Below are 19304 nucleotides of genomic sequence, written 5' to 3' on the forward strand. Positions count from 1 at the left end.
ATGCTGAAGTCTTTCGCATTGGAAGTGATCTTGGTACCTAGTGGGATGCAGGAATATAGTTACATTATTTGCACATCATTCTCCAGTTTTCCCAAAATCAGTTGCTGGAACCTTTTTTATTCATGAGGATGGTGTCGTTCGGCCCCAAGGGTGGCTCAGATGAAGTAGAGAGGAGAAAGACGGTCACTTTCTCCCAACCGCCACTGCCGCACGGGACCCAGGGTTACTGGGTTCTCGTCTCACCTCGCAGAAAGAAATTTCAGGATTAAACAGGCAGTGACATTGTAGGTTTCATTTGGAGGTTATGAAGGGAGACAGAGGGAGAAAGTGGGAGAGTGTGGACAGTAACATGCGCAAGTAACATGCTCAAGTAACATGCTTCGCCGGCTTCTCCAACGACGAAGGGAGCCCCTACACATTTCCAGCATTAGACGTGAAAGTTACACATCTCAAGACGGGAGATGAGGGCGACACGTGCTCAGGCAACATATATGCTCGGCCACATGCGCACAAGAAGCACAAGAGCTCGAGCAGCATATGTGTGCCTTAATAACCATTTTCCAACATCCAACTATGATAAAGAAGAAATTGAGAAGTTCTACATGAAGCTGGAGAAGTTCTATAAAGAAGACCACACCTTCTACAAGATCATTGTTGGTGATTTTTATGCCCAAATAGGACCGAGAAGGTCACCCAAAGAACTCCACATTGGGTCCCATGGCCTAGAATGGAATGAACAGGGTGAGAGACAGTCTGAGTTCATCATGTCGACCAAGACCGTCCATGGTAACTCACAATTCCAGATTCCAAAACTAAACGTTGGACATGGGAGTCTCCTGGTGACAGTTTCACAATGAAATTTACCACATCACATTCAATCGAAGGTTTTGCCTGGCTGATGTCGCTGTTGTCCCAAAATTCCAAACGCCTCAAACCACCATCTCCTTCGTGCAAAATTCTACTTCACTGAGCAGGGAGAAAGGACTGCAAAGTTGAAGTTTCAGAAGAAAACTCCCACAATGACCACCAACTGGGAGCTCTTAAGCACTATTGCGGCCATGTGGGAAGATGTCGTCGTTGACAACATCGGCGAGGAATAAGATCAACCGGTTAGCACCTCCATGATTGTGCAGAAAATGCCAAGAGTGGGAAAGCCACAAACAGACGCCTGTCTTCAGAAACGCTCGAGCTCATTCAACAACGTGGTTTGACACTAGCCTCAGGCAACCACAAGCTAACATCCGAGCTCACAAAGCTGTGCAGAGAAGCGATCAAGAAAGACCTCAAAGAGAGAAGAGCAGCAGTGTTGACTGATTCAGCAAAAGCTGGGAAAAGTATTCGCAACTCTCGCCTGTCCTTCGCCAATTACAAGACCAAGATGACTGCCCTCCGATGTCCTGATGTATCTGTCGCGTCTTCCAGAAGGGCAATGGAGAGGATTCTTCACACTTCTACTCGAATGTCTTCAACAGCCACGCTTACTGGCCCACATACCAAATTCCGCACGATGAATATGTCAATCCCAATGTCCCTTCCACAATCGGACATGCCATTTCATCGGTGAAGACGCGTACAGCACCCAGTCCAGACAAGGTCAGACCCGAACATCTGAATACTCTCCCGCAGTAATCATCAATGCACTGGCTCCGCTCTTCACGCTTCACATGCTACCTGTTTGAATGCAAGGTTACGACCCAATGGAAGACCAGCAAGACCGTTCGGTTGTACAAGAAGGGAGACATCCACAACATCAGCAACTATCACCCAATCTGCCTGTTTTCCGTCGTCTACATGTTGTTCACTCCAGTCATCCTGTGTAGAATAGACAGAACACCAGATGAAGGTCAATCATGCGAGAAAGCCGGGATCAGGAAAGGATGGAGCATGATCGACCGTATCCACATAGTGACCAAGCTCATTGAAGTTTTGCGAGAGTTCAAGATGCCGCTCTGTCTAACATTCATCGATTTAGAGAAGGCCATTGATTCTCTTGAGACTGGAGTGGTCATCGAACCCCTAGCCAAACAGGGTGTTCAAACCCAGTACATCAAGCTGTGTTATGGATTCACCACCAGGATCTCACCATTAAACCAGGAAGTGATCATTGTTGTCAAGAGAGGAGTCAGGGTGATACCATTTCACAAACACTTTTCAGTGCCACCCTCGAGAACATCATGGGATTTCTGGAATGGGAAGGAATGGGACTGAAGATAGACCGTCGGCAAATACACCACCTCCGCTTCGCTGATGACATCGGTCTCATAACGCCAAACATTAGCCAAGCAGCACGAATGCTGGCTGACTTCGACCGCAAGTGTGGAAAGGTCGGACTGCAGCTGAATCTCAGGAAAACAATGTTCATGAAAAACCAACTAGTTCCTGACGTTCCATTTTATCTCAATGGAATGAACATCTCTTAATGCAGCTGCTATGTGCACCTCGGTCAGGACCTCAATGTGAGGAACAATTTGGCACCAGAACTGTGCAGGAGGAAAAGGGCAGCATGGAATACCTTCAGGAACGTCGATGGAGTGGTTAAGAAGACAAAGAAACTCCGGCTCCAGGCACATCTTTTCGACTTCACCATACTTCCTGCAATGCCATACACGTCAGAGACCTGGGCCTTAAGCAAACAGGATGAGAACGCCATTCGGGTATCCCAAAGAGGAATCTAAAGAGATATGCTAGGAGTATCACGTTTCACTCAAGTGAGAGAAGGAATCCGAGTTCCGACCTTCATTGACAGTCAACAATCAGAGACGCTGTCTCGTTTGCCGAGGTGTCAAAAATTAGATGGGACAGACACTGAATGCAGTTCAGAAGTGACCGCTAGTCTAGATTTTTTGTTACTGACTGGATTCCACGGGACGTCAATAGGTCTCGTGCACACCCACCAACAACATGGTCAGGATTCTTCGTCGAAACACTTAACAAACTGTTTGAGGCTCTCTTGTTCCTAGAGCGAGTAGATATTATTGGAATACACTAGCATGCAACAGGGACAAATGGAGATGTACTGGAGCCCGCTCAAACAAATCGAAGATCATCGAGATGACAAGTGATACAAGTGATTGCATATATCTGTAGAATGTGGTCAAGAAGCTCATTTTGGGAATGTCACCAGTTATTTGTTTGCTTGTTTGTTTCAAGGTTACACCCAGGGATGCTCAGGGATTACTCCTGCCTCTGCACTCACAGATCACTCCTAGCATGGGGGTGGGGAGGTGGAAGGAGATCGGAATGTGGAATGATTGGCTTGGCCGCCTTCAAAACAAATGCCCGAAACCATACTATCGCTCCAATCCCTCATTTTGACACTATTGATTCTTCCACTATGTCTTTCCATTTCCTGGTGTCTTCTTCTATTTTTGGTATTGCAGTGATTCATAGTTTTTACGAAGTGTGCCTTTCACCTCACTTAATAAGTTGATGTCTAAGTTGATTTTTTAATAGGGGCACTATTTTGAAAGGGATAGTTGTTTTCATTTCTTTTTCTTTTATTCATCATTTTTGTGTAGGAATGCCAGAAGTTTGGTGTATAAAGTTTGCAACCTGCCTTACTCTATGGGTTTATTATTTCTAATAGTTTTGGGTGGAATCTTCGGGTGTTTCAACGTGTAGTATCATGTTGCTGAAACAGGATGGAAAATAACTTGAACTTCCATTCCAATCTGGCTGTTTTAGCATCTTTTTCCTATCTGATTGCTGTGTTGAGGTCGTTTTAAACTATATTGAATGAGAGTGGTGACAGAGGACATCTTTGCCTTGTGCCTGGTCTGTAGGAAAGGACTTTGAATTTTTTACCATTGATTATGATATTGGCTATGAGTTTGTTGTACAGGAGGTATTTTCTATCTGGAGGTATGTTCCATCGATCCTTGATTGGAGGAGGGGTAGTTATCATAATGGGTGAATGTTTGATTTTGTGAAAAGCCTTCACCATAACAATTGATAAACAACATAAACTTATCATTTGTTTATATACAATATTAAGCGTATTGACTTGTGTATATTGAACTGCCCTTGCATCCCTGGCGTGAATCTCACGTTAATTGGTATAAGTCCTTCGGATATATTGAGTTCACTAAGTTCATTTGGAATTACATTTGACCTTTTCTTCTTACCATCTGGGTCACACGTGGAGATTCTCAGGGGTTACTCCTGGTGCTACACTCAGGAATTTCTCCTGGTGATGCTTAGAGGATCAATGGGATGTCAAGAATTGAACCTGGGTAGGACCTGTGAGAGGTAAACACCCTACCTGTTGTACTATATTCGTACTATCTTTCAGACTCCTGTGTTTGACCTTTAAAAAAGATTTCTGTAAGCGAAAGATCCACTACCTCAACAGCACAAATGACCAACAAGTGAAATAATCACTGAAATCCATGAAAAGATTCAAATAAAGGGGCCAAGGATGTGAGGTGACAGTAAAGTATGCGCCTGATATGTGTAATCTCTCTGTTCAATACTGGGAACAGCCCAAACAAAATCTACTTTCAATTCACACTGAACACAGTAAAAGAACAATAAGCAAAGACCTTAGACTGTCGCCTTGGAAGGGGCAATTATGCATGTGTTCTACTCTCATAGGCCATAAGAAGAGAGGCATCAGATGAGGGTCTTGGAGTTGTTAAACAACTACACAGAGTGCCATTGTCATGAGAGACCAATCTTAAGAGATGAGAGACTAATACAAAACACATGCCATGGGCTGTGTATGAGATAGTATCAACACGAATGAGAAGTTTTATAGTCTTAGGGTTGAGGTTAGGTCAAGAGTGCCCGAAATATGGAAACAACCCAAATGTCCAAGAACAAATGACTATATAAGGAAACTAGAGTACAAAGAACACACAGAATGAAAAACTACTCAGCGATTAGGAAAGATGAAGAATTGTAATTTGCTGGTACATTGGGGCTATCTGAATAGTATCATGATAAGTGAAATCAGTCAGAGGTAGAGGGGCAGACTCAGAATTATCTCTCCTATGTGGAATATATAAAGATACAGTAGGAAATATCACATTCCCAAGGGCATTTGAAACAAAGAGTAAGAGAACGAATCTTCAGCCGAAAGCTTGTCACTTGAGTGGCAGGGAGAGCGTGGGGTGATAAGTCAGGGAAGAGAACACTAGGCCAATGGTGGAGGGAAAGCTTACCTGCCACCGGGAGCAGAAGAGAAGCCATGGACATTGATGGAGAGAAGTGGACACTGGTGATGGGTTTGATGTAAGAATGTTCTGTGTCTGAAATTTACTCATAAACTCCAAACAATAATAGTGAGTTTTTTGTTGAAATATTGAATGTAATCAAAGTAAAGAGAAAGTAAAGTGAAATTTATCATCTACAACGGTGGGGTGCGGGTGTTACAGGGGTCAGGGGTTGCGGGGGAGATTTACTGTGGTTCATGGTGGTGGAATATGTGCACTAGTGAAGGGATGACTGTTCAATCATTGTGTAACTGAGACTTAAGCCTGAAAGCTTTGTAACTTTCCACATGGTGATTCAATAAAAATAAATAAAAAAGAAATAAATTTAAAAAACCCTTTGTAACTTCGTACTTCACAGTGATTTTTAAAAAATTCTTTTTACTTTGTAAGTCTGTAACTGTACATCACGGTCATTCACTAATAAAAAAATAATTTTAAGAGAGGAGTGCTTGTAGAGACCAATGACCTTAAGCAAATCCCTGGGGCCTGCACACAGATGTAGCTAGAACTTTGCAAAGAATGTCATGGATCCCAAGGTCAGCAGCATCTACCTCGGTGTGTGTCACAATGTGTTAGTGCCAAAAGGAGCTCAATATTGTTACCCACTCTTTACAGTCACGACTTCCATTTCCCTCTGTGGTTCTGCACTAACCAACAATGGGCCACCACCCCTCTTTGGCCCATCCCCTGCATCAGCGAAGGAAAATTATGTCGCAATGATGAGAACATACATCTCACTGAATTCAGACAGACCTAGTTATGCTTCTAGCCGTGCATCCTATCTCTACAGTGAACTACCATCTTTCCCCAAATACGCCAGTTAACTAGTCAAACTTATCATCACCAATTCATGAGGTTTTTGAATTAATATACCATAAGGGTGTCACCAGGGCCTTGCACTTCATAAATGCTTGTTACCATACATATTGGTGTTTTCTTGTGTGAGGGAATTAAATCAGGACCTCACATGTGAGGCATATGTTCTTCATGAGTCAGGTCTCATGAGGCACATCCACTGCCCTATCTGTGATATTTTTCATTAGGAGGGCCCATGGGTTATGTTCTTATTGCCTCAGTGCTGCAGTCATACCCAGAAGTTTCTCAGAGTTCACCCCTGTCAGGCTCAGGGATGCCCTATGGAGGTGCCCCATAAAAAACCCAGGCCATATGAATTCGAAACTAGCGCCCTATACACTGTACTATCACTACTCACCTCCACTGAATAATGACCAAGAGATATTCTCCCAATTAATGACAAGCCTTCCCCCTTGTGTTGGGAATGAAGACTACCAAGTGTAGCAAGTATTGTGCAACCATCACTATGAAAACAATATTCTAATTTCTAGCTTCCTTCTAACCCCCATGCATTCGTGACTTCATCTCATAGGCAAAATGATGGAAAGATTCCTGTCATATACAATCCAAACAACAAATAATATTCTTGGAACCTTAACCATTCATTGGTCATCTTTCCAGATATCTCTTGGATTAGTATTATTTATCTTATGCTGGTCAACATTAGTTTTTTTGCTCCTACCGCCCCATATTGTCTCTCCTTATGCTATGTGGATTTTTCATGAATTAGGTGGTTCTGTCAGTAATTTGATTCCAAGAGACATTATCCCTTATTCATCTTCTTACCTTCCAGTATCACCTGTGCTCAGGTCACACACGGGACTGGTCCTCTGTGCACTCTCTTCCATATCTTCTCCTATTCACTGTCATCAGCTCTCAAAATTAAAGGTGACTCCTACAGATGGCCCTCCCTTCTTTCTTTTTTAATTCTCTCACAAACAGAAGAAAAAGAAGAAAACTAAATGAACAAACCCAGCAAGGGCAACAAAACGTCTATGGTTCTAAAAACAAAAGTGGATACCTGAAGTTAGGGTAGGGGAAGGAGAGAATCAGATCAAGGTGCCGTTGTTCTCAGTCAAGGTTGAGAAGCAGTCTTTAATGTTAATGTATTGGACCAGAGGCAAGTCTTCCTCTTCAGTTCCATCTGCCTGAGACCTGTATGAGGTCATGTCACACACCAAGTTTTCTTCTAGGGCAGAAGATGAATAGGCGAACGCACTCAATATAAGTTTTCCCAACAACCTCTTTGCTCATTTAAGACATCCGCACTGAGACCCCTGGGGGCTGTGTGTGCATGTGTGTGTTTGTGTGTACAGCCATGGCTGCATTTGTCTCAGGATGTGACCCACAATATTGACCTTTGTGGACATGAAAGCATCATGGATATTTGAGTTTAAAAGGTACAAGGATGAGGGGCCGGAGAGATAGCACAGCGGGTAGGGCATTTGCCTTGCACGCGGCCGACCAGAGTTCGATCCCCAGCATCCCATATGGTCCCCCAAGTACTGCCAGGAGTAATTCCTGAGTGCAGAGCCAGGAGTAACCCCTGAGCATCGCTGGGTGTGACCCAAAAAGCAAGAAAAAAAGGTACAAGGATGAGTTTGACCCTAAACTAGCTAGGGCTGAATTCCTGTTATTCTGATTTCTTTGGTGAAACGTACTCATCGTGTTTTTATGGACATTAATGATGACTGCTTCCTTCTCTCTCTTCTTTAATGTTCTGATATGAAGGACTCTTTTTTAAATAATTTTATTATGAATCACCGTGAGGTACAGTTACAAACTTATGAACTTTCATGTTTGCATTTTGTTTTCATCCCTCCACCAGTGCCCATACTCCTCCACCAATGTTTCCAATATCCCTCCCCCTACCCCCACCTCAACACCACCACCTCACCGTGCCTCTGCCAAAGTAGACTATAGACCAAACATGATGGCCACTCAATAGCTCTATTGCAAGCTACAACATCCAATAGGAGAGAGAACAAAAGGACTCTTAATCTCTCTGGATCCTCTGTCTCTTTATTTCTATGTCTTTTCTTTCTTTCTTTCTTTCTTTCTTTCTTTCTTTCTTTCTTTCTTTCTTTCTTTCTTTCTTTCTTTCTTTCATCTTTCTTTCTTCCTTCCTTCCTTTCTTTCTTTCTTTCTTTCATTTGTTCTTTCTCTCTCTCTTTCTCAGTTGAGCTAAAAAAAACGTGATTTACATGTATATAAATATGTTATGTATCATGTTGATAATCTCCTCATCAGCCACCATCCAAAACTTAGGGCTCCTTCTCTGGAAGGGAGCATAAAATGAGGCCCCCATAACCATGCCATCAGACTCTGAGTCAGGCTGTTTCCAATCGGGGTGTCCCAAAGGGGGTGTGGGTGAGTGCTCTTCCCTGCCCCAAGGGACCCAGCCCCAGCAGCTGACTTCCACAATCCAACTGACACCATGCTCCAGGCCGATTTCTGCACTCTCAGGCCGAGCTTCACATATGAGTGAACCTATTCCTCATCTGCACGGCAGCGACACATCAGAAGACACTCCCTACTCATTTTCCATAATCACCACACCATACTTAAGGGTTGTGATAAGTAATAAGAAAAGTTCTTGGAGATGGCGCCGACTCCGACCAAACCTCTCACACTCTCCCGAACCCGGCTCACCATCTCTCCTTAGACAGCACATGGCTCAACACGCCAGGTAGGGAACTCTGTTGTGAGCCCTGCTGGAAATAGCTGGTTGTTGTGTAAGATATGAACAAAAGCAACCGCTGTTGGAGAGGATGTGGCGAGAAAGGGACCCTTCTACACTGCTGGTGGGAATGCCGACTGGTTCAGCCCTTCTGGAAAACAATATGGACGATTCTCAAAAAATTAGAAATTGAGCTCCCATTTGACCCAGCAATACCACTGCTGGGAATATATCCCAGAGAGGCAAAAAAGTATAATCGAAATGGCATATGCACATGTATGTTCATCGCAGCACTGTTTACAATAGCCAGAATCTGGAAAAAACCCAAATGCGCTAGAATGGATGACTGGTTGAGGAAACTTTGGTACATCTATACAATGGAATACTATGCAGCTGTTAGAAAAAAGGAGGTCACAAATTTTTTATTTAAGTGGATCGGCATGAAAAGTTTCATGCTAAGTGAAATGAGTCAGAAAGAGAGAGACAGACATAGAAAGATTGCACTCATCTATGACATATAGAATAACAGAGTGGGAGACTAACACCCAAGAATTGTAGAAACAACTACCAGGAGGTTGACTCCATGGCTAGGAGGCTGGCCTCACATTCTGGGGAAAGGGCAACTCAGAGAAGGGATCACCAACTATAATGTAGTCGAAGGCCATGTGGGAGAAGGGAGTTGCGGGCTGAATGAGGGCTAGAGACTGAGCACAGTGGCCACTCAAACACCTTTATTGCAAACCACAATAGCTAATTAGAGGGAGAGAACAGAAGGGAATGCCCTGCCACAGTGACAGGGTGGGGTGGGGGGAGATGGGATTGGGGAGGATGGGAGGGATGCTGGGTTTACTGATGGTGGAGAATGGGCACTGGTGAAGGGATGGGTTCCCGAACTTTGTATGGGGGAAGCATAAGCACAGATGTGTATAAATCCGTAACTGTACCCTCATGGTGATTCATTAATTAAAAATAAATAAATTTATTTAAAAAAAAGATATGAATGGTGTGGCATCGGTGGGGCACCGAAGGAATGTGGCCGGGCTGATTCCCAGCGCCGTCGGCCTTGGAGCCAGCAGTGGTGCATGAAGTGGATCATCCACTACAGGATGCTGCCTGCCGGCCATCAGGTGACCTGGGTCATGGCGTGGGTGTTCGACCTGGCAGAGACCCTATGAGACAGGGTCCTGCTCTGCCAGCCTGCCCAACAACCTCCAGGCACATTCCATCAATTTTAAGGAGATCAACCTGAGGCCGCAGATGTCCCAGGTGCTGCCCAGAGATGCAGGAAGGTGCATGTTTATCTAACTAACGCTGGTGCAGATGTATACAACATGCCAGCTGACCAAAAGCTTATGGTTGTAGACTGGGGACACCCGTAAGGATATTAGAGGCTGCCCCAATAGCCTCCGTCCATCTCAAAGCCTGGTAAGCGACCGACGATATCCCGCTTGCACAGCAGAGCCTGGCAAGCTACCCGTGACGTATTCGATTTGCCAAAAGCAGTAACAGTAATAACAATGTGCTCTTCTTGTTCCTGGAGTGAGCTGACGCCATTGGGCTGCACTAGCATGCAACAGGGACGAATGAAGACGTTACTGGTGCCCTCTGGAACAATCCATGAACGACGGGATGACAATGATACAGTGATACAGGGATCATATATTTATATACATGGATATATGAAATGTTTATACATATATTATAAATAACAGGTGTATAACGTGTATATGTTATCAATGCCTGTTATAGCTATACTTGTTTACATTGAACATAATTTTTCTACTGTCATTGCTGTTTTATTGCCACAATGTGGAATTGAACAGCTATGATAGAATTTTTATGATTGGGGAATTCTTATATTTCACTCTCTGGATCTTTATAGGTCATCCAATACTGACGCTTGCACTACACCAATGGAGCAAATATCTAACAGATGTAAATGTAATGTAAAATTATAATGCAAAAATAAGCATCAAATTTGCTCGTTGCTTACACCAAAGTTTTTGAGAAGAAATATTTCAACACAACCTATTTTCTTCCTGGGTCAGAAGTATCTTTTTTTATCTCCTTGTCTATTCCTTGTCCTCCTATCTAACCTCGGACTCTTTGATTGGGGTTTCATAAATTTCCTCCAGATCCTCTTATCATTATGGTCCACTCTCCCAAATCCTAACCAAAGCCGTATTGACTGATAAATAAATGTTTGGAAAATAAATGATTTGCCTTGTCACTATTTTTGTTTTTAGGTAACACTGAGAGTTTCTCAGTGCTTATTCTTGTCTCTGCACTCAGGAATCACTGGTAGAGATCATGTGCGTTGGACAATACCATATGCGGTTCCAAATATCAAATCCAAGTTGGCTGTATGATAGGCAAGTGCTCATTGTACTATCTCACCAGCCCCCAGATATTTCACACTTAATTTTCATAAATTTTGTTGCATATAAAGATACACAGGAATGAATTTCAATCCATAAATATATATGTACAATAAATTTAAACTATTGCTTATATATTTTCATATTAAAAATCTTTATTGCCACAGAGTTTGGAAACTTAACTGTAGCCAGTTAGATATTTCTAACATCTTTCCTTTGTGTTATATCTAAGTTATAGAGGAGGTTAGGGAGAACACATATAATTCAATATGGTGGGAGGAATTCTTTTATATTTGCAAGATCATCTGTCCATGTATGCACCTGAGGAAATGCCCTATGATATCATATGAGTCTACATAACTGCTCTATAGATAATGCTAGGTTGATGCTCTTTGCTCTCATCTTCATGGCTTCTTCAAGGTGAACCATCTTTCCCTGCTACTTCTCTTTTACTTTTTTACTCACAAAAATCATTTATATATTGGGGCTGAAGCGATAACATAGCGGGTAGGGCATTTGCCTTGCACGCGGTCGACCCGGGTTCAAATCCCAGCCTCCCATATGGTCTCCTGAGCACCGCCAGGAGTAATTCCTGATTGTAGAGCCAGGAGGAACCCCTATGCATCGCCGGGTGTGACCCCAAAACAAACAAACAAAAAAATCATTCAGATATCCTTGTATCATAACAAAATATAGTAAAGTTCTGTAGATTGTAAGCCAGAGCCCCCTTTTCTGTAGTCACACAGAAGAGCCTTTCGTTAGTTTTATTGTCTCCAAAAGGCTTTATTTTTAAAAGTGGGCCACAAAATCCCTATGTCTTGAAAATCGAAAACATCTATGACTTTTTTTTTCTGGTCATCTCTTTGGAATATTTGACATCTATAACCTCACTGCTCTTCATGTTTTCTTAGTTTTCTGTTCCTGGGAAATATTTTTCTGTTCTAATTTGGAATGGATGACTAATCGTTGCTTTTTCTTTTGCTTTTTTTAAAATTATTTTTATTTCATTCTTTAATTAGTGAATCACCATGTGGGTACAGATACAGATTCACACATGTTAGAACTTTTTTTCCTTCATACAATGTTCACAAACACATCCCTCCACCAGTGCGCATTCTCCATCACCAATACACCCAGTATCCCTCTCCCCCATCCCATCTCCCCCCCACCTCACCCTGCCTCTGTGGCAGGGTACTCCCTTTTGAAATCTCTCTCTCCAATTGGGTGTTGTGGTTTGCAATAGGGGTACTGAGTGGACATTGTGTTCAGTCTCTAGTCTACTTTCAGCGCACATCTCCCTTACCAGGCTGGATCTCCAACCACATTTTACTTGGTGTTCCCTTCTCTATCTGAGGAGCCTTTTCCCCCCGCATGTGAGAGCAGCTTCCAAGCCATGCAGCCAACCTACTGGTACTTATTTAGACTATTCTTGGATATTAGTCTCCTGAGTGCAATCTTTTATGTCTCTCTCTCTGACTCATTTCATTTAGCATGATACTTTCCATGTTGATCCACTTATATGCAAAGTTCATGATTTCATTTTTTCTAACGGCTGCATAGTATTCCATTCTATAGATGTACCAGAGTTTCTTTAACCAGTCATCTGTTCTCAGGCACTTGGTTTTTTTCCAGATTCTGGCTATTGTAAACAGTGCTGCGATGAACATATAAGTGCAGATGTCATTTCGACTATACTTTTTTGCTTCTTTGAGGTATATTCCCAGAAGTGGTATTGCTGGGTCAAATGGGAGCTCAATTTCCAATTTTCTGAGAAGCGTAACTGTTTATGCTTTATAGAGCGATATATATATATATATATATAACAACTACTAGATCCACTCATTTGTCATTGGATACTTGGTATGTTTTCATATCCTGTTATACTAAATGCTGAAATGTACATAGCTTGGCTCTGTCATATCTTTTTCAAATTAGTGATTTTTGTGTTTAAGAGGGAAATGCCAACAAGTTGAATATCTCAGTCTGATAGGAGCTCCATTCCTACGTTTTTCAAAGAACTCTCAACAATGTTTCCACAGAGCATGAATCAGACAACAACCCCACCAAGAGCGGATTCAGGTTCCTTTCTCACCACAACACTGCCAATATTGGCTGTTTCCAAACGATCTGATAATGTGTTATTCTCGCTGACATAAAACTTCATTATCGGGGCTGGAGAGATAGCACAGCGGGTAGGGCGTTTCCCTTGTTACGAGGCCAAGCTGGGTTCGATTCCCAGAATCCCATATGGTCCCCTGAGCATTGCCAGGAGTAATTCCTGAGTGCAAAGCCAGGATACACCCCCGTGCATCGCCAGGGGCGCCCAAAAAGAAAAAGAAAACTCCATTATCATTTTGATTGAAGAGAATCGGACAATAAGTAAGTAACATGGAACACTTGATCATGTACTTATTTGCCATCCTTATGTCCTCTTCATGGAAGTAACTCCTCATGTTCTCTACCAATGTTTGATTTAAAAAGAATTTTTAAGTAAACTTATTTATGTTGCTCTTAGTGTCGCACTTAGCGATGTTCCGGGGTTATTCCTGGCTCAGCACTCAGATATTGCTCTTTGCAGTGCTCAGAGAACCATATGGGATGCAGAGGATCAAATCCTGGTCAGGCACATCCAAGGCAAATACCCTATCTGCTGTACTATCGCTCCGGTCCCCTGGCCCTCTATCAATGTTTTGATGACATTATTGGTATTAGTTGTTGATCTTTGTGAGGGATTTACATAGCCTCAATAATAGTCTTTATCTGATGAACTTTCCAATGACTCTTTTTTCCTTTTTTATTTTTTTGCTTCTTGGGTCACACCTAGCGACACTCAGTGGTTGCTCCTGGTTCTCCACTCAGGAATTTCTTCTTGTGGTGCTCAGGAGACCACGTGGGATGCACGGTATCGAATCCGGGTCTACCGCATGTAAAGCAAGTGCCCGACCCGTTATACTCTCACTCCAGCTCAACTCTTACTTAATCTGCCCCCAGTCCTTTTTTGTTGTTTTCTAGCGTCACTTTCAGACATCACTCTTTCCATTATAGGCTTGTTGGTTACCATTAAATTTTTAGATCAACTTTGCAGGACTAACATTCTCCTCTAACTAATTTCTGAAATTAAAATGGTAAAAAAGGTATAGAGACCAGTCACAGGTGAATATTTTGCTTCTTTTGGAGAATGAATCAGTAAGTACTGGAAGATAGGTCAACAGATAGATGGGTGAAGGATGGGTGGATGAATGGAAGAATCGATCAACTAATCAATTGATGGATCAATGAATCTATAGACAGGTGAGTGGATGAAAACATGGCTGGAGAATAGAAGGAGAAATGTTCAGATATACTTGCACTCACTCAATAGTACAGTTTCTCTAACAAATAGTACAGTTTCTCTAACAAATAGTACAGTTTCTCTAATAAATTTCGAGTCCATAATCCTGACAAAACAAAGCATGTTTATATATATAAACATCTGCTCAAAGACATCTCATGACCATATGTTACATCCAGTATTGAATCCACCAGCCAATGAAACCAAGTCCACACACCATCTCATTATTGCGAAGGACAGCACTAGCAATTTGGAATCTGCCTCCTATAAATTTCCTGAATGGATAAGGGAGGAAAAGACACTGAAACATAATTCCTAGAAATTTAAACACAGGATTCTGAAAAGCAAGTTAACTAAGAGAGATATCTTGGTAACTACATTTAAAGAAGCACCAGATTGTGAAAAAGCAAGTGAACTAAAGGATATATTTTTCTAGTAAATTTCGCTGAGGATGAGTCATTGCAATATGTTCCACATTAATGCTCCTCACTAAAAATAAATAAATAAAATGAATCACCACTTCAGTTGGTCTCCCTAGGAAAAACTGTGAAATTTCACTGGTCTAGCATTAAATGAATGCGGAGAGTCCTAACAAGGATAGGCACTGGCTGATTCTTCAGAAGGAGAGAAAGGAAGCCTAACTTAGGAAGAAATAAGCATATTTGATAAAAAAAAAATAATGAGAGGGCCAGAGTGAGAGTTAAAGTGTATGGTGTTAGCCTTGCAAATAGATGCCCAGGGTTAGGCTAACTGCATCCCAAATGGTCCCCCAAGAACTGCCAGGAGGAATTTCTGTGTATAGAGCCAGGCATAACCTCTGAGCATTGCCTGGTGTAACCAAAAGATCCAAGAAAGACAGAGAGAGAGAGAAAGAGAAAAAGAGAAAAATAATGAGAGAAAAGTGAAGAGAATGAAAACCAAAGTCATTGCACTGGTCATTGAGAATCAGATAATATTTAGCATTTTAAATTCAAGGATGCATCAATTCAGTCCTTCCCAAATGATTTTAAGGCAGAAGGTTCTGGCTCAGGTTTTTCCAAGCAAAGCAGAGGCTGGCCAGGTTCTTCTTCAATTGCCACATCCTTCTTGGTCTTAAGCCAAGTAGATTCGATGACTCACCTTTGCTTAAGGGCAGGGTTAAGGAGCGAACTTGGAAAATAAAAGGGTGATATCTGGGAGCTCTCCTCCAAAGTCAGTCCATCTGCTCTACATATTGGACCCCAGGGCCAACTACGACCACCTCCACCATGAAGCTGCTGACAGTACTCATGCTCACAGCCCTCCCTCTTTTCTGCTATGCAGGTGAGTCCTCACAGTGAAGTTATATTCTTAGGGTCAGGTTCTCTATGGGTACAGGGAAGAGATTTACAAGCTCTCAATATAAGGATAGGGCAGCCCTAATGCAGCAGACTAAGTGGGGGAGACAAAGAATTCATTATTGAGAGAAAATATGAAAAGATGTTACCTCCTGGCCTTGATCCATAACTGGAGCTTCAAAGAGTCTCTCTTGTTGGCGGGACACAATCACACATCACAAAGGCCTAGAAAGTTGCTTGGGTGCTGGACAGAATTTTAGAATGCTCGATCTCGTCATTTTTATTCAAGAGATATGGACAGATAGGTCTCACGTGGGAATCATTCAGGAACTTTATATCAGAGGGTTTGTTCAAAAGCAACTCAGGTCACCTCACAAACAGGCATTTCTTACATTTATTTTTGACTACAGAAAAAACATTTGCAGTGTTGAAGTTGCTACAGCACGATATCCTAAAACTAATGCAGCAACAATCCAGGGAATGCTGCCTGATATTTAGGAAGAATAGAGGGAATATTGTGACCCTAGAGAATCACCCACATATGCTCAATCAGTTGCCCAAAGTTCAGAGTACTTCTTTGCTAAAAAGACCGTGAAACAGCAAAAAGAATTCAAAGGGAGAGGGCCAGAAGCATGTTTACAACCTTCACGGAAATCCAGATTCTTGAGTGTCCATTCAAAGGATTCAGAATTCACACCACCCACTAAGAGCTTTCTGAAAGAATCCCACCACTAAGGAGTCAGTGGATGAAAACCTTCACCAGAGGCCGAATTGCAGGATCAATCCTCTGGATTGGAGCCCTGTTTCCCATGCATTGTCCTCAGGTACTGGATGCCAACTCGTCAAGGACGTGATTGACTGGACAATCGACGGTTCCTTGAGCCCAGAAGCCTACATAGAGCACCTTGCACCATACGTGGCAGACGACAATGGCACCACTGCCCAGGCTCTAATGACCATGAAAGAATGTTTTAATAATCAGACAGCAGAAACCCAGGCCAACGTTGCTGTCATGATGGTAAACTCACTTACTTCTCCTGCCTTTAGAACCATTGAGAAAATCAGCGGGTTGGATGTTGTCACTCTCTCAGAAACAGCAGGTGCAGATAAGGACCGAGGGCATAGTTCAACACACACACAATGCACACATGCATACACACACACCCCAAAGACAACAACAGCTAACTTGAGTAGTGAGCGATTCTCTCTATTTTAAACCAACAGCATGAGTTAGAATTAACATTCTACATAGCCCATTTATAAAAGTCTTGGTAGATGGGAAATGTGAAAAGCCTACAGATGGAAGTAAGCAGATCCTCCTACAAGTACAACATAGATCGTCCTTGATCAAAGTGATACTAAATGAAATCAAGCATCTAAAAGAGATAAACAGCTCAAAACTACTTTTCTACCTGCATTCAAAGCAACTACGTGTCTGAGCCAAAATAGATAGAGAGGTTTTTTTCCCGTGTCAAGTGAGGAGACAAGGGGAGATACTAAACACTAATGGAGTTTCATTTATGCCCTTTTTTGAAAAGGATATATACACTGGTCTTATGACCAAAAGTTCACTTTACGTTTATGACCTAAAGCCCATTGCCAAAGCGTTCTACATCATGTTCTCCTTGTTATCATTTTAAGGCATCAAGCTAGAACCCATGACCATTTGATGATAATGGGCTTTACACTGAAACCTAGCTTGGATCAAAACTGGCTTCCATAGTGTGCGGTACCAATCTTTCGGTACAACCAAGGCTGTGGGAAAGCATCAGACCGTTTTTCTTCTTCTGAAAGCCAAGTGAATAAACCAAAAGAAGAAATCTTGTGTGTTCTAAGGGAATTTGTCAAAGTGTGTTGAAAGTCTAAGTGATGTCTGTTTTTCTTTTCAGGACACAATATATACCAGTCCTCAGTGTAAATTTTTCAAGTAAAAAGGCAGGCAGAGAATGCTCAGGCAACAACAGTCAAATGGGGCACATCCAAACTCTTCTTTCTTTCCTGCCTTTTGACCTGCAAACTGCAAGACACCTGTTGAAACCTCATTTACATAATTTTTTCAATAAAATATCAGCATACTAAAGAAAAGTCTGAGTCATTTCATTGCTAATTACAAAAGGAGGCTTGGGAGAGCTTATCTCTCAACCTTGATATACTCACACACACACACACACACAAACACACATACAAAAAAATACCCCTGAGAGAACTCAAGAGTGAGAGACAGAAAAATCTGAAGAACATTTCTTCCTGATAATCTGTTCCCAGCAAGATCCCCTCTCGGGAAAAATGCCCCTGCTCCCTAGCCTCCCTGTTTTCTCAGCACTGACCCTACTGGCCTCTGTCTCCTATTCTGGTGGGTGGGTCTGCTAACCTCTCTACTCCTGCGCTCCCACATGTACCTTGAACCATGCCTACCTGATCAGCTCCCTCTGTCCCCCAGCCTATTGTCAGCGATGGGATGCAGAAGAGAAAGTGGTTGGGAAATAATTCCCTAGAGCACTTCCCTGCTTAGCCGTGTATTTTAAATAGAATCCATATTACTCAGACACAAGGTATATGAATCTTTTCAAGAATTACTAAAGGGGCGACTTTCAAAGACAAGACCGTGGTCTCAAACACTCATAGTTTCCACAAGCTGATGGCACTCAATTGCCTTTTCTCCATCTCACTCACTATTAAGGACCTGAAGCCGCCATCAGGAAACACAGAGTGACAAGCTAGATCTGAGAACATGTAACAAATTTCTGCTGCCTACACGAGACAAGTCTCAAGAGTCAGGCTAAAGACAGGATTGAGGTCCAAGTCTGGCAACCATTCTGACAGGCACACAGTTGACTTACTAAGCAATTGTGGCCACATGTACACCAGAAAATGTCAACTTGAAATTGTCAAAGGGAAAGGGACCATTGTTAATTGTGGTTAGTGGATCTAGAGCTCATGAGGAATTGACACTCCTAAGCAATGATACACTGAATGTTGGACCATCAAAATCTTAAAAAAACTACTGATAGACCCGAACAAAGATAATGAGCTGAGGGAGAAAGGTCACTAATCTGAAGACCCTTCGAAACAAAACCAATGCCTTTTGGAAATCCAGAACAAATGAGTGTAAGGAGGAACACTATCTGGACTCTTACAAGTTTCAGTCAACTTCCAGTGCACACAAACTCTTTCTATGGGAACAAGCAGGTTTCATGAATTTGTAGTGAGAAACAGAGGAGCTCTTCTGAAATGTTATATGCAATGGGATAACCAATCATTTGGAATCATTCGGTTGCCAAACCAAACCTTCCATGATAGTTCATGTGCTATCTCCCTACCCAGGGGAAAAGTGCTGTTTCCAATCCAGAAAGATCCCAGAACACCTGTATGTAAACTTTGGGAATCAACGTGTCCTTAAAAAGCTGACTTGAGTGTTCTGTATGCACAGCAAGAACTTATCAAGAAATAAGGAGCAATAAAGCAAAGAATGTGACCCCAGTTTAGAGGATCTCCTCATGGGCCGAGAGTGAGGCTCAGGATGGACCATGC

At 42.3% G+C, this 19304-nt stretch overlaps 1 protein-coding gene across 1 annotated transcript; it reads left to right on the forward strand.

The window, feature by feature from the left end:
* Window positions 1-15650: 15650 nt before the first annotated feature.
* LOC129405511 (mammaglobin-A-like) lies at window positions 15651-17840 on the forward strand. The gene is made up of 3 exons (XM_055141038.1): window positions 15651-15759; window positions 16598-16791; window positions 17663-17840. The coding sequence occupies exons 1-3, from the start codon at window positions 15705-15707 to the stop codon at window positions 17702-17704; spliced, it is 291 nt and encodes a 96-aa protein (XP_054997013.1). The 5' UTR covers window positions 15651-15704; the 3' UTR covers window positions 17705-17840.
* Window positions 17841-19304: the final 1464 nt, after the last annotated feature.

Source organism: Sorex araneus, chromosome 6 (assembly GCF_027595985.1).
Source record: "Sorex araneus isolate mSorAra2 chromosome 6, mSorAra2.pri, whole genome shotgun sequence".
Taxonomy (NCBI): domain Eukaryota; kingdom Metazoa; phylum Chordata; class Mammalia; order Eulipotyphla; family Soricidae; genus Sorex; species Sorex araneus.

Bases quoted from the DNA above. Each gene is read 5' to 3' on its own strand.
- LOC129405511 (XM_055141038.1), top strand. From the start codon at position 15,705: ATGAAGCTGCTGACAGTACTCATGCTCACAGCCCTCCCTCTTTTCTGC. The intron at 15,760-16,597 runs GTGAGTCCTCAC...CATTGTCCTCAG, and splicing joins CCCTCTTTTCTGCTATGCAG to GTACTGGATGCCAACTCGTC. The intron at 16,792-17,662 runs GTAAACTCACTT...TTTTCTTTTCAG, and splicing joins CCAACGTTGCTGTCATGATG to GACACAATATATACCAGTCC.